Source organism: Crassostrea angulata, chromosome 7 (genome assembly GCF_025612915.1).
Source record: "Crassostrea angulata isolate pt1a10 chromosome 7, ASM2561291v2, whole genome shotgun sequence".
In the NCBI taxonomy this organism is placed as follows: domain Eukaryota; kingdom Metazoa; phylum Mollusca; class Bivalvia; order Ostreida; family Ostreidae; genus Magallana; species Magallana angulata.
In genome coordinates, this window is record NC_069117.1 from 50,053,465 (window position 1) to 50,066,616 (window position 13,152).

The window sequence follows — 13,152 nt, forward strand, 5'->3', positions numbered from 1 at the left end:
TAGAAATTGGAGAAAGTTCTGGGAACTAAGAATCAGCCATCTTAAAATGTTAGGAATAATGTTTTATAGATGTTAAGTGTCAGAATTTAATGCCATAAAAAAGGTTAAGGAAAAAGCAGAAGCCAGTTCATGAAGTGACCAGAAACACGTTTATCGCAGACTTTTTGTCTGCCAATCCGATTCCAAACATTCTTCAGAAGACATCGCTAATCGGTGCAAAATTTTACCACGAAAAAACATCTTTAAAAATCTGGTTTAAGGATATTTTATTCTGTATATGATACAATACAGTATAAATAAAGTACAAAAAAGTAGAAAATGGGTTCGTCATCATTTGATGAGACTGTAATTATGCGCCATTATCTCAAACCGAGTATATTGTGGATTCCAACTGCTTGTATGTTTATATTTGCAGGCAACAATCGGCGCGCCGAGTTGGGGTAATTTGTACAATTGGTGTAATGTGCTTTACATTATCTGTCTACGGTATGCTATGTCATCATGCAGAGCTATGTACACTATGATAAATATACGACTATCGTCTAATTAAGGTCACATCGTGTACTCTATGAATTATATATATACGATTCTCATAATGGTCCATGTAGTGTCCTCCCAAGAGTCAATTCCAATGACATCGAACTCCGTGACATTCTGTCATTCTCACAGATTAATGCTTTTTTTTCAAACTTGTCAAATGAATCTAAGTGCGTGTATTCGAGAGCGACTCCATTTTCACCATTAAAATGAAAGTTTCCCTGCTTGTTTAATCGTGTCTTATTGTACAGTATCCACTGTTAAACCTGTGCCCCTATTTGTGGAATTTGCATTGTTTGCAATTGCTGCCCTCCTGTGTAAAAACCATTGGTCTGCTTTTCATTTAAGTAGTTTTCTCTTTCTGGTATGCATTGTACCACATTTTCGACAGACAGATTGCTGAATGAAAACGGAAGAAAATAATTAGGGGAACACAAAGATGTGTAATAATATTCCAAGCAAGAATTCCGTAAAATTCTTCGTGTAATCGAACAACCCTCGTTTTCTTCACTTCAAACATGCTTACGACCCAGAGAGCGAGATTGCAGACGAGAAGGAACGTGACTACAGCCCTTCCTGGCTTTTGCATCATTTGATTGTCATTTTCGGCACATCTGCACAAGCCATCCAGTATAAACACTGTTTGTTCGGTAATTTGGCAAATGGAGAAGATGGTGGTGATGAGTGACAGGATCCCTGCAACATTTCCTTGCAGAGAGGTTGAGACAGCAATAAGCTTGAAGCACAGGTAAATGTAGGAACCTGCAAGTGCGACGAGCAGCAGAACCGAGTCCACGGACAGGAACTGTGACGTTATGAACTTGAGTTTGGACAGGCGGATGTACCCCCAGGCTATGCCGAGGCCGGTGATGATCATGAGAACGATTTCCGTGGTGAACAGAACCTTCACAGCCGTGAACATGTCCTGAAGCCGACTCTCAAAGACAAAAAATGTGGCGATAGCAATAAGCGTGAAGACGGCGACAAGCAGACCAAGGAAGAGGCCTTTGTTAGCTTTGTCGCAGTCGATAGCGGAAGCACCCGTGGGAGCCGAACTTGTGAAGGAAGTGTGGCTTGGCCACCTCTGCTTGATGCGGACCCCAATGTACTGATACAGACGATAAATGATGCCTGCCCCGATGATGCTGTAGATGATGGTGCAAGGGAATAAGTAAGGCGAAGCCGACCTCGCCAGAGTGACCTCCTCATAGCAGCTCTTAGTTCCTTTGAAAAATAAAATAAGATCTATTTGCAAATTCGGATTATTATCTTATTATGACAGGTTATAAGGTTCTTTGCTTTTGATTTAAAAGCGTTTACTGTTCTTTTTACTATATACAAAAATTTTAACCAATTTCACGAAGCTTGAATATTACTATAATCTGGGTTTTTTATTTCACCTTCGAGAGTGACATTGTTGACAATATAACTTTGCAGTCGGTAATCTTCATTGGTTTCCATCACTGCCGTTACAATGAGCACACAAATATTGGTTGCCATCAGATGCATCATTCCGAAACGCACAAAAGGCTTCTTTTTGTTTATAACAAGCTGTAAAATATAAACCAAAGATTAAATTGTCTAGATCTGAAACTTTGACGTGTATTATTTCAAAGCACAACTAAAATACAAGTTATCTATAGATTTGTGTTGGTGTTATCAGCAAAGTGTTACCTTGTGGTTCTTGAAAATGAAGAAAGTCTGCACAAATGTGAACAGAAGATGCATGACGTAGACCAGAATGAAAATCTCGCTTTCACACGTTTCTGTCGTAATAGTCTCAAAGTAGGTAGCGATATGAAGTCCGTCTAGAGTAACGCTTCCGAATGCAAAAGCTGAAAAAAGACAAGAATTATTACATTTATAAATAAAACCAAACGTATATGTTTTTGAAATAATGCAACGCTTTAAACACTGAAGACTGCAATTAAAAGAATTAAAGGGCGTCTAGATACCAAGAGCTCCAAGGCGAAGGTAAAAGTTGATCCCCTCCCCAACATGGGCCACGCCTCCTGGGGGTGGGAGCTCTAGGTTACTCTGGTAGCTGATGGCGGTCAGAGAAATCTGCTCAGCATTCGACTCCTTCTTTTGCTGGTCCAAAGGCGTCTTGTCATCAGCTGAAGCTCTAACCGGAAGTGGTGACGCAGTGGGAGACTTGTTGACGCTTCCATCGTTTCTGATAGAAACCCGGAAGTTGTTTTCATAAAAATTATTTTTGACTTTGATTCCGTGGAGGAGGCATAGTAAGAAGTAGAGGAGTATCGCAAGTGACGTGGCGTACAGGTAAACCAAGAACACCTGTAAATAGGATGTTGAAAATTTCTTTGAGAAATGCTCCAAAAATTTACATGCATCTTATTTCATAAGCTTTGTAATGACCTGATTTGATCCTTTGCTATTGTAAAAGAAAATGAATATGAAGCGTGTGGAAATTAAATACTGTTGGTGGATCGAATCAAATGATCTTTTCACTTTGACAAAACTGCATAGAAAATATAACTAGGTCATGCTAGTGCCTAAATAACTCCTTTCCAATTTTTACATCTAAGTAGTTGTTTTACAGAATTAGCAGCTTCTTGTAATTTTGTGGTACAAAGAAGCACTGTTAGCATCCGCAAAAAGGAGAGAAGAAAATGAAAATATCAAAGCAATTAAAACACTATTCAATACAAAGAAGGATTCTATGTTTGATCACTCGCTGCAGTTATCTGATGTTTACGATTGTATCTGAAGGCTGCCTTTCATGCGAGGCTTCCTTATCTTTCTCTGACTTGCTGTAATATTCCCGAGACCTACCTCGAGGTAGTATCTGTGCACCCTCTCTATCGCTGTCAGTGAGGTCGCCACCGCAAACACCACGCCGAGCACCACAATGATCAGGGCGTAAATACCGCAGACCAACTTCACAAGGGCAGACCTAGAAAGAAAATTCAAAACCTTTAAATTTTTTGAAAAAAAATAATCAATATCTTAATTATATTTATTTTTGGCGACCATTTGCCAAAGTTTAGAGTTCCATGCACACTGAGTTTACGATTAGAAATCTGGCGTGTCCTGATATAAAGGAACACCATTTTACCGACCCTCCCAAACTGTTCTTACTAAATGTTTGTCATGCACTTAGCATCTAGACGACGTTTTGCTGATATTTTATTTGAATATAGATGCAAGATAAGTCTTTTCTGGTACACGGAGCTCATACAAACATTAAATATGCCTTTTTTCACACATTTGTGTATAAATATAGTTTATTACTAAATGTATAATTAATACAACAAATATAATATTTTCGGTCCCGACAAGAATATTACGCATAAACTCTTATTAATTTTATAAGTAAATCATACACCTTATCTTTATATTTTATGTCAGCAGAACATTAAAATAGTACGCAATAAACTTAACATTAAAAATGCCAAAGTATGATTGATAATTCCTCTAAATGAAGCTAAATTTATCATTATCACTGGGATCGGAAGTAGCCAAGATAACAACGTGCAAGAAACACAGGGCCCAGTATCCCTCTACACGAACAATCACGCACTAGTTCGCATCTTTTTTTCAAACTGATTAAATATTTGGTCCGGGCTTGATATTTTTGACTTTTTAATCATCTGTTAAGCATCAAAGGAAGTGTCTCGCTGTGCGCCGGGGCCTGGCAAAACAGCGACCGCTGTAGAACCCATCACGATGTACACACGAAATGTTCAATCGTAACTTACAGAGATAATATTTCCTTATCTTCAGTGTAGTTCGTTGATAGATTATCAGTCATTAGCCACGAATTTAGCCCTACAGCCATCAATAGCTATAAGAGCAAATGAATCAGTTACCATGGCAGCTAAAATTTGTTTTAAAAAGATTTTATGTAATAAAGCTATGGGGTTATGTTTACTTCGTTGTTGAAATGAGGAGAGAGAAAAATATTTTTTTTAAATAAGTATGATATTATCTTAAAAGCATACAAAAGCGAAGTATATAATATATCAACATTATACAAAAAGCATTGATATAAAATTAAAGATTCCAAATAAAGTTGTTTGATGAGGTTTGCGTAGATCTGCTTTTGAAACCGCAACGCAACGTTTGGGTTTTCCGCCGCATCATCCGGCTGATGACATTGAGAACGGGTTAAGATGAACGCTGGTATGCATCATTAGCAAAAACGATAATGTTACCAAATGATGCAAAATGGTCGTCAGAGGTTAGCGACAACACAACTCAGCTCCTGTACCAGAATATCTGTTGTCGGATCCCAGGCTTACATAAGCATGTTTTTATATCTATATGTACGATTAGATATACAGTAAGCATCTGTTTTTTAGCAAAAAAAAGTAATTGCTCTGATTTGTATGTATGACTTAGTGTTTTCCAGGTTAGATGCGATTTAGGGAGGAAACGTTATCACGGATAGTGAAATTGGTTTCACATGAAATATCGAGAATTATCTGTGAAAGTGCAGACAGCTACAAGGATCTCCTATCGTAGGAGTATACAAATTATATTCAGGGTTTTCATTTACAACAATATTGAATCATCATACGCGGTTTACCATAAAACAGTTTCAGTTTCTTTCGCCATTAAGTATAAATCTCTCATTGCAAGGCGCCCCACGATACATATTAAAGACATGTATCCCTAATTGATGAATGTTAATTAAAGGTTAAGCGTTGATTTACATCTGCTCTGGAGTCACCCTTGCCGATAACGCTGGAGAAATTTAGTTTCTTGTTATCACCTTTTTGCAGCTTCGCTTCTGCCTGGATGCGGGTCAGTGCGATTTTAGTGATCGTTCATCCAAAGAGTTTTCTAGATCCTAACTTCACTCATTGAGTGAATTTGTCGGCGGATGTCGATCAACGCATAGATTAACCAACACATGTCTTATAGGAATTCCGAAGATAACATTTTATAGCATGAAACAAATTCTTACAAATTTTAAAATGCATTTTTCAAAAATCTCAGATAGTAATTATATTTTTGTAATATCCTTACATGCTAATGCCAAAACGCTTTGAACTTCATTTAATTCAAGTTTAATCTAATGCATGCATGATAAAATAAATACTATTCTAAGTAGGAAAAAAATACAAAAACGTAATATTTTTATTACCTGTACACGGATGGAACTCTTTGCTTTTGTTTCTTGGGTTTGGTTTCGGGGATTGGGGTGGAGGTATCTATCGGCAGTGTATCCGTGTTCCCGGCCATCTCCTCTCCGTTCTTAGCGTTGCCTTCCTCCTCCATTGTGAGCTTCTTCTCGTCGTTTGATTTCCCCCCTGTCTTACTATCCTCCTCTTCTTCAGCCGTGTCGTCTGGAAGTTGAGGCTCGTTCACGATGTATACGCCAGACCGACGCAGCATAATATTCAAAAGCGCCTCCGTTGTCAATCTTTTTAACTGCAACCACTACACGCAACACAAAGCACAAAAGCTCCCACTCTCTCAAATGTTTTCGGAAATGATGCTTTAACGGTTTAAATAAATCGCTACCAGATGCCAACTGAGTAAGGCTAGAGTATCCAGTGCGCTCCTCCGTGCCAGATCGTAAAAACAGTATATAACCACTGATTATGTACGAAAGATTTAGAGGGTTGCCATATACAAAACGGAGGTCAATCGTTTTATCAAATTCAGAGCTGGTGTTTTTGTGTGGTAGATATTTTCTGGCGATTTTTATGTTAAACAATGATATTGCGTCGGCTTCTATGTCGGCTGCACGCTTGCTCACGTGTAGCACGTGACAAGGGAAAGAGAAGCCCAAAGCACGAGATAAAAACGGTGATAATGTAAACAATCCAACAATGCATTTTAGAAAAATTAAAAGAAACCAACAAAAAAGTAAAAATGTTTATTTCCTTGCCAACAATCATAGACTGCTTTTGCCAATAGTTTTTTAAATTAAAAAAAAAAACTAATAGTTGTTAATGAACGCGGAATATAAATTTTGATATTTCGGTAAATTTGTTAAACGTTTTTATTATATCATTTATTAGTATATGTTTTTTAGTATTATTATATCGATTCTAAAACTATTTATTTCATCATGATCCCCACACATTGGTCTAAATTAAACGACATATTTTGAATAATTTTCATATAGAACTAAAGGATACTTCGCGTTCGAAAGTCCTTTTTAGCACAATATAGACTGAAAGACAAAATAAATAAGTTGACAACGACTCTATGCAAGGGCCTTCTGATACAAGTAATTCCTCGGGCAGAATAAAACTTGACACCTGTTTACTGCAATTTTGCTGGACTATGTTTTTTCTTGGACATCTTGTCGAACAATACCCAAAATGGCAAATCTGTGTTTATTTTTGGAGACAAGGGCCTATAGTAGTATACAGTAAGTGTTTGGTATGCCGACGTAATAATTATGCGTTACGTTGTCATCAAACACTAAACGTCATTTTACTTCAAAGGTTTATTTTCGGAAATTTCAAAATAAAAATCATAATTTCTATTTACTAGTACATGTAAAATTTCACATATTTGCTTTACATCTCTAGATTGCTGAATAATGATCTGCAGACTCAAAGCCATGTCATTACTGGTATATTTTTTATTTCATAGTTATATAATATACAAACAAATAAACAAACAAGGAATCATGGTCAACGTGAATGTTTTTTATCAATTGAGCTCAATGAGACCAAACTCTAATAATGTTTCATCTGTTGGTTGTTGGTGAATGCATGGAAAGATTAAAAAACATGTACACTGCAATTCATATGCATTCAGCAAATGAGATAAAAAAAAATGGAAGAGAATGAGATCGTGTTCGGAAGCGTTAACGTCGTGCGGAAGGAATGAAGTATTAGTCTGAGATAATAAGACAAGTTTTAACCTCTGTTTTGGATGCCATATTTTGTGTTCTGATTTTTAAAAAGTGTCTTTATTTTTAACGGTTGCTTAACTGATGCCTATATGAAAGCAATATAAATCAAATTTTGCTTTTAATATTTCTGTAGTTGAGACAAAACTACCTTTTTCTTTCAAGTAATGAACTCAGTGCGTGCTATTTATCTATTTTCATTGATTTCGTACATTAGTAAAGTTATCTAGCTGCAGATCTGTAGTCCCTACAAAAGTATCCAATAATGAATATCATGGGGTTTTTTTTTCAAAATGAGACGGATAGAATTAGCATTACAAAAATGATTGGCTAATCACAAGAGGTTTTCCGATATTGTACAGTGTACCTGTGCCTGTCTTTCAATTCATGGGAACAGCGTGTAACAGCTAGGACTTGGGCATGACGACAAAGTCGTGAAATTTAAACAGGTATACAAGTACTGTACCAATTTCTTACACGATACTGTGTCGAATCCGGGCCATGGTGCGCCGTCACACACAAACTTAATCCTTCCTGGGATGATAAACGGGTTCTCACTTTGACGCAATGAAAGCTGAAGGTTGTGACCACTTTATAAACTATCTCCAATACCAGTCCACTAATTTGGGCTTAGTCTTTGATAGGTCGCCACCATGATAGTACCGCTAGTCCTCGCTCTTGTGACCCTCGCTGTTGCTCACCCAGGCTACAGGGACTTGATGCCCAATGGGTACTCAGTCCCCAACCCATGTGGAGCCGATACTTGGCAGGCAGTGGGCCATTATGATCCCTACCATCATACGATAGCCAAAAACCAATTTGGAAAAGTAAGAACGAATTGTTGCTTTTAAGAAAAGAAATGTTAAGGTGAAAATTAAAGGTAACTAAATAAATAGAAAACCTATCAAAAAAAAAAAAAAAAAAAGATGGTTGCCTGATTACTATTATTTTCATGAAATTAATGCAGAATTATAAAAGTTTTTAAAGCAGTTTATATTTGTTGATTAACAGGAGTTAAAGATATACATGTACATACAAGCACAATGTCGATAGTTACTGAATTGTGAACACAATACTTGATACAATTGCAGGATTTCGCAGCGGCTGCCCACATATGGACTGAGACCCTCTGTAAGACAGACTCTGATGGCGACGGAAAGACTAACGGCGAGGAGCTAGGTGACCCCGCCTGTATCTGGAACGTCGGGGACAGGCCGGCTGGAAGCGCTTCCGGACATCCGGGTATGTGAAGCATGTAGAGCATGAATTACGATCAGTGACCATGCCCCTTTAAAGGATACTAGTATAAAAAATCTCACTAATATGATGCCATCACCGTGTCGGGTTTCTCCTCCAATAGAAATAATTTGCCTAAACCTTTTTAACGGTCTTTATCAAATATCGAAATTATTTCAAATCAGATAAAATTATTCTCCCATGATGGTAAATGAGTGCATTATTATTTGTTATTTCAAAACATATAAATAATCGAATACCATTTCGGGCACAGATACATTGTATGCGTTTTTATTGTCAAACAGATATGATGGTATCATTATTCAATTCAATTGCTGATAGAAAGAGCATCAGTTCATTTGTGGAATTTTATGTAAAAGAATCAAAAACCAAATAATGTTTTAATTGCTAAAGATATCTTTATATACCGGTAATCTATTACGCGCAATAATTCAAAGATAGATATTCCACTGTTAGAATTATGCGTTGCTGGTAGATTTGTTTTCTTTGAAAAAACCTTATACGTTTCATTAATGATAAGTTTTCCCTATATAACCAATATTGTTAGCGGCCACGAAAATGCAACGTACTGTATATATATTACTTAAATTCTCTAAATTTTAAAACTTTAATGTAACATAGAAACTCAAATCGCTTGTCATTTATTTTCAGGTATTTGTGAGCCCGTTGGATCCGCTGCTTGCAGTAACCAAGCTTTTAGATGTGGTTGTCATGGTAACCAATGTGTTGGAAGATAATCGTAATAAAACAAACTCTTTTTATTCTTTTTCACCAGTGACATTTGAATTTGCTTACTTTAGAAACGCCTTGAATTGTAGAAACCTTTAACACAAACACATTCATCATTTATGATTATAACAAAGAATTTACATCTAGGCCAAAGTAAAATCGACATCTTAATAACAAGATTTAAAGAAACTTGTTTCTTCAGTTATATATACGTGTTACTTGCTAATTGAGGAAAAACAAGAGATTTTTGGGGTTTTTGCAATTCATAGGCACGATATGAAAAAGTTTTGTTCGATACAGATGTAAAAGGAAAATGGATTTCTTGTGCGTTACATGTGTAAGGAAACGGATTTTTTTGTGTATCGTGTATGTGGAAATCACAGAGAATTTGCGTTTCGTGTATGTAAAAATATTGAGTTTGTGTGCATTACGTATGTTTTTGTGAGTTGCGTGTACGTGTACAAGTTATCAGTCGTATCTATATCATGTTATACGATGATTACAAAATGACAGTATATTTCTGTATTTATTGCCATGTGGTAGGTACTTGTAACTTCACCAAAGAGATAGTACTGGCACAAGAAGCTTGAATACATGCAAGGTAGTCCTTTCTCAGCCATAATATACTATTTCTCTGCTACTTAGTTTATTCGCTGTTCACATTAAACATGAAACTATATCACAAAACTATTAAAACAACTTCTCTATCTCATAAGCCGACACCTTGCCCACCCCCGCCAGACACTTGTTACACAGATTGTCACCCCACCTCTCGTTCTTATGGTACAGACTACAGTGAGTCTCTGCCTCCTTTAAACGCTTTCTGATTTTTCTGCCCGCCTCTTCAAACAGTTTTAGCCTCTTTTTGAAAATATCGGAAGTAATGTCATCGCATAAGTCTGAGAATCCTGGCACATTCTCCAGTTCCTCGGAAGAGGCGCGACAGGCCATGTCTGTAGAAAGCTGCTGAAGTTCCTCCAAATCGTAGTTGATGGACGTTGTGAGAATCTCGATGATTCTGTCGCTAGAACAATTGTTTTCGAGTTGTAGTTTCAAAAATGCAACACACCGCTCACGAAGGGTCTTCACTTTGAATTCATCCGCCAAACGAAGCATTGCATGGACGTTTTCATCTAAAAAACAAAAAAAAAAGATCACTCTATAGTTACAAACTGCATGTATTCTTGTATACCGGGTATTTATGACCATCCCACCCCTTCCATCTCACCCACACTACGTTCTTATACTAGTACAGCTGTATACCACCTGTTATACGACGAAGATGTTTTATTTAGAAAGTTATAGTTTAACAGTTAATTGTCCATTTAAACTCTTAACACCATTTGATAGATTTGATAGATAGTACATTTAGCTTATGTAATCTTATAAAACAAGGATGATTCCCCATACCGCTAACAATACGATCCATTAATCGCTAGACAAAACAACATCTTATTTAAAAGCCCTTGTCAATTAACAACCATTAGATCCAGAACGGGATTGTTTAGGCTGTTTTAAAGAGTCACACAATTCTACCACATGGATCTTTTAATGGAGTATTAGATAAATACTTAAAAGATTAAAATGCCGAATAAATAAAAATTGTATTGGCGCAAGTTCTCTGCATTGTATGTATGCATTCATTGGCTGCGGAAAGAAACCCGAACGTCAATACTAAAATTTACAAATAGAAAATTACAAAGAGATATTGTCTGATCGGGAGAACTGGTGCCTAAGGTTAACTGAAGTCTGTACAATACCGGACTTTTTGTATTAAAAGCAAAATAAAATATTGGAGTTGATGCCAATCTGAACAATGTAAACTGCAAAAAAATGTAGACCAATTCGGTATGCCGATCTTGACAACTATGCAAATAGAATTTATTTTTGTACCTGATATTGGCTTTAAGCTGTCAGGATAGATACATTCTAAAAACTCCAGAATATCCGAGTACGTCTGGCCCGGTAACGGAATCTCTATAATGGCTTGTTCCTTTGAACGTTTGTCAAACATGTCCTTTAGAACTGGTGAGACGATGGACAACAAGATACGGGACACATACAGGGGTTTCCCTTCCACGGACAAACGCAAGTCCGAGGTGTCATTGGCCTGGAAGAAAGTCCGGGGAGAATTCCTAGATTTTTCGGTCAGAGACTGAATGCTCGATGTTCTTGTCGCCCGAGGGCTGTCCCCCAATTCACTTCCGTTGCATCTTGTTTTAATGTCCTCCCACCCGTGTTCCCTGTAGCAGGTGTCCGCATCCAAACTCAGTATCTTCTGTTCCACTAGTTCCCAGTTCTCCCGATTTTTATCCAGGTAGAGTCTCCCTTCCTTGAAGATCTCCTCCGCGGTGGACTGTTGTCGATCCCCCATTCCTTCTGCCCTGTCCGGCAGCAGAAGATCGATTTAAACAGCTTGGAGGAAACGCAGACGACCGTGTAAATGCTTGTCAGAGAAATAACGATCTCCCCAAAAAGACACCGATATTTAATGAATACATGCCATGGGTGATTTGAATCGAGGATATTTGTAGAATGAAGAAAGAATAGAACACACGATCAATTACTCGGATCAGCTAGTATCTTACTATCTGTAAGATAGTTACACGGCAGTCGGTATCATGTGACCTTTCTTGCTGTTTCTATTGTTAATGTTCACAATATGATTTTGTGTGGTTGCAGTTTATCTTTATTATTGATCCAATTTGGATTCCAAATTCATTACTAATATCTTATCTGTAAATTAAAGGCCTCAAACAACAAAACACACATACGAAATATGTTTAATCTTTTAATTTTATTGACCTTACCTAAAGCGAGGACACTGGGAATTAAATAAATACGCATAAAGTAATTGTTATCGGAATAAAACAATTATTATAGGATATTTATCTTCAAATATATTCGCTAGTAACTCCTGAAACTAGTGTGACACTGTCCATCTTCTTGCTTATAAGTAAGAAATATGGCATATGTAACAGCGTAACATTTGTGAGAGAGAGAGAGAGAGAGAGAGAGAGAGAGAGAGAGAGAGAGAGAGAGAGAGAGAGAGAGAGAGAGAGAGAGAGAGGTCAAAAGGGCAGATAATTTTGTAAATATACACAAAATGCACTGAGAAGAATTTTGCGTGTAGTATAAATTTATATATTATATGAGCTATAATTTACCAAGATTTTATTTTACTCCCTTAACGTGCTCATGATAATGAAAGTTCTTTATGTGTTTAACTATTACATTTACTACATGTATTGGTTAAGATTATAGTGAAAAGAAAGGTTTTTACTATTAAATACCAGTATGTATACCAGTAGCAAACTAATAGTAATTGTGCTTTAGAGCCTCTATATTTCTTTTCCCACAAAAATATGACCGTCAAAAGAAGATGGGTGGATAAGGCGTGTAAAATGCCCATACGCGGTCGGACAGGCTACTAAAAAATTAAAGTATCAACAAATCTGATGGTTTTTTAAAAAATCATTTAAAACAATATATATTTAACGAATCATTGATTTGTAACCTGTAGGTATGTTCAATACTTGGAATATGTTGACTCAAACAGGCGTATACGTATCAAAACCTGCAATTATTGTCATTTTTTAGAACTTCAAGGCATTTTCTTTTAAAGAGTGGGTCTGTGCTCCATATTTTTCTCATAGTCTAATTAAGGTCTAATGGAAAACAAACCCATTTCAATAAACAAAAACGTGGAGAGATGACCCACTATACATTAAAAATATCATTTTGTATCCCAACAACTGAACGTATTGAAAAATAATACAAGTCCGGTA

The 13,152-nt window shown here is 36.7% G+C and overlaps 3 protein-coding genes across 3 annotated transcripts; 1 reads left to right on the forward strand and 2 right to left on the reverse strand.

The window, feature by feature from the left end:
• Window positions 1-249: 249 nt before the first annotated feature.
• Window positions 250-6,234, reverse strand: LOC128192672 (proton channel OtopLc-like). The gene is made up of 6 exons (XM_052865547.1): window positions 5,651-6,234; window positions 3,334-3,454; window positions 2,493-2,835; window positions 2,212-2,372; window positions 1,938-2,088; window positions 250-1,761 (listed from the first exon to the last, which is right to left on the reverse strand). The coding sequence occupies exons 1-6, from the start codon at window positions 5,899-5,901 to the stop codon at window positions 881-883; spliced, it is 1,908 nt and encodes a 635-aa protein (XP_052721507.1). The 5' UTR covers window positions 5,902-6,234; the 3' UTR covers window positions 250-880.
• Window positions 6,235-7,984: 1,750 nt separating this feature from the next.
• LOC128192676 (temptin-like) lies at window positions 7,985-9,406 on the forward strand. The gene is made up of 3 exons (XM_052865551.1): window positions 7,985-8,205; window positions 8,470-8,620; window positions 9,287-9,406. The coding sequence occupies exons 1-3, from the start codon at window positions 8,032-8,034 to the stop codon at window positions 9,370-9,372; spliced, it is 411 nt and encodes a 136-aa protein (XP_052721511.1). The 5' UTR covers window positions 7,985-8,031; the 3' UTR covers window positions 9,373-9,406.
• Window positions 9,407-9,911: 505 nt separating this feature from the next.
• Window positions 9,912-11,933, reverse strand: LOC128192673 (uncharacterized). Its single transcript, XM_052865548.1, has 2 exons — window positions 11,258-11,933; window positions 9,912-10,497 (listed from the first exon to the last, which is right to left on the reverse strand). The coding sequence occupies exons 1-2, from the start codon at window positions 11,736-11,738 to the stop codon at window positions 10,055-10,057; spliced, it is 924 nt and encodes a 307-aa protein (XP_052721508.1). The 5' UTR covers window positions 11,739-11,933; the 3' UTR covers window positions 9,912-10,054.
• Between the last annotated feature and the right edge of the window lie 1,219 nt (window positions 11,934-13,152).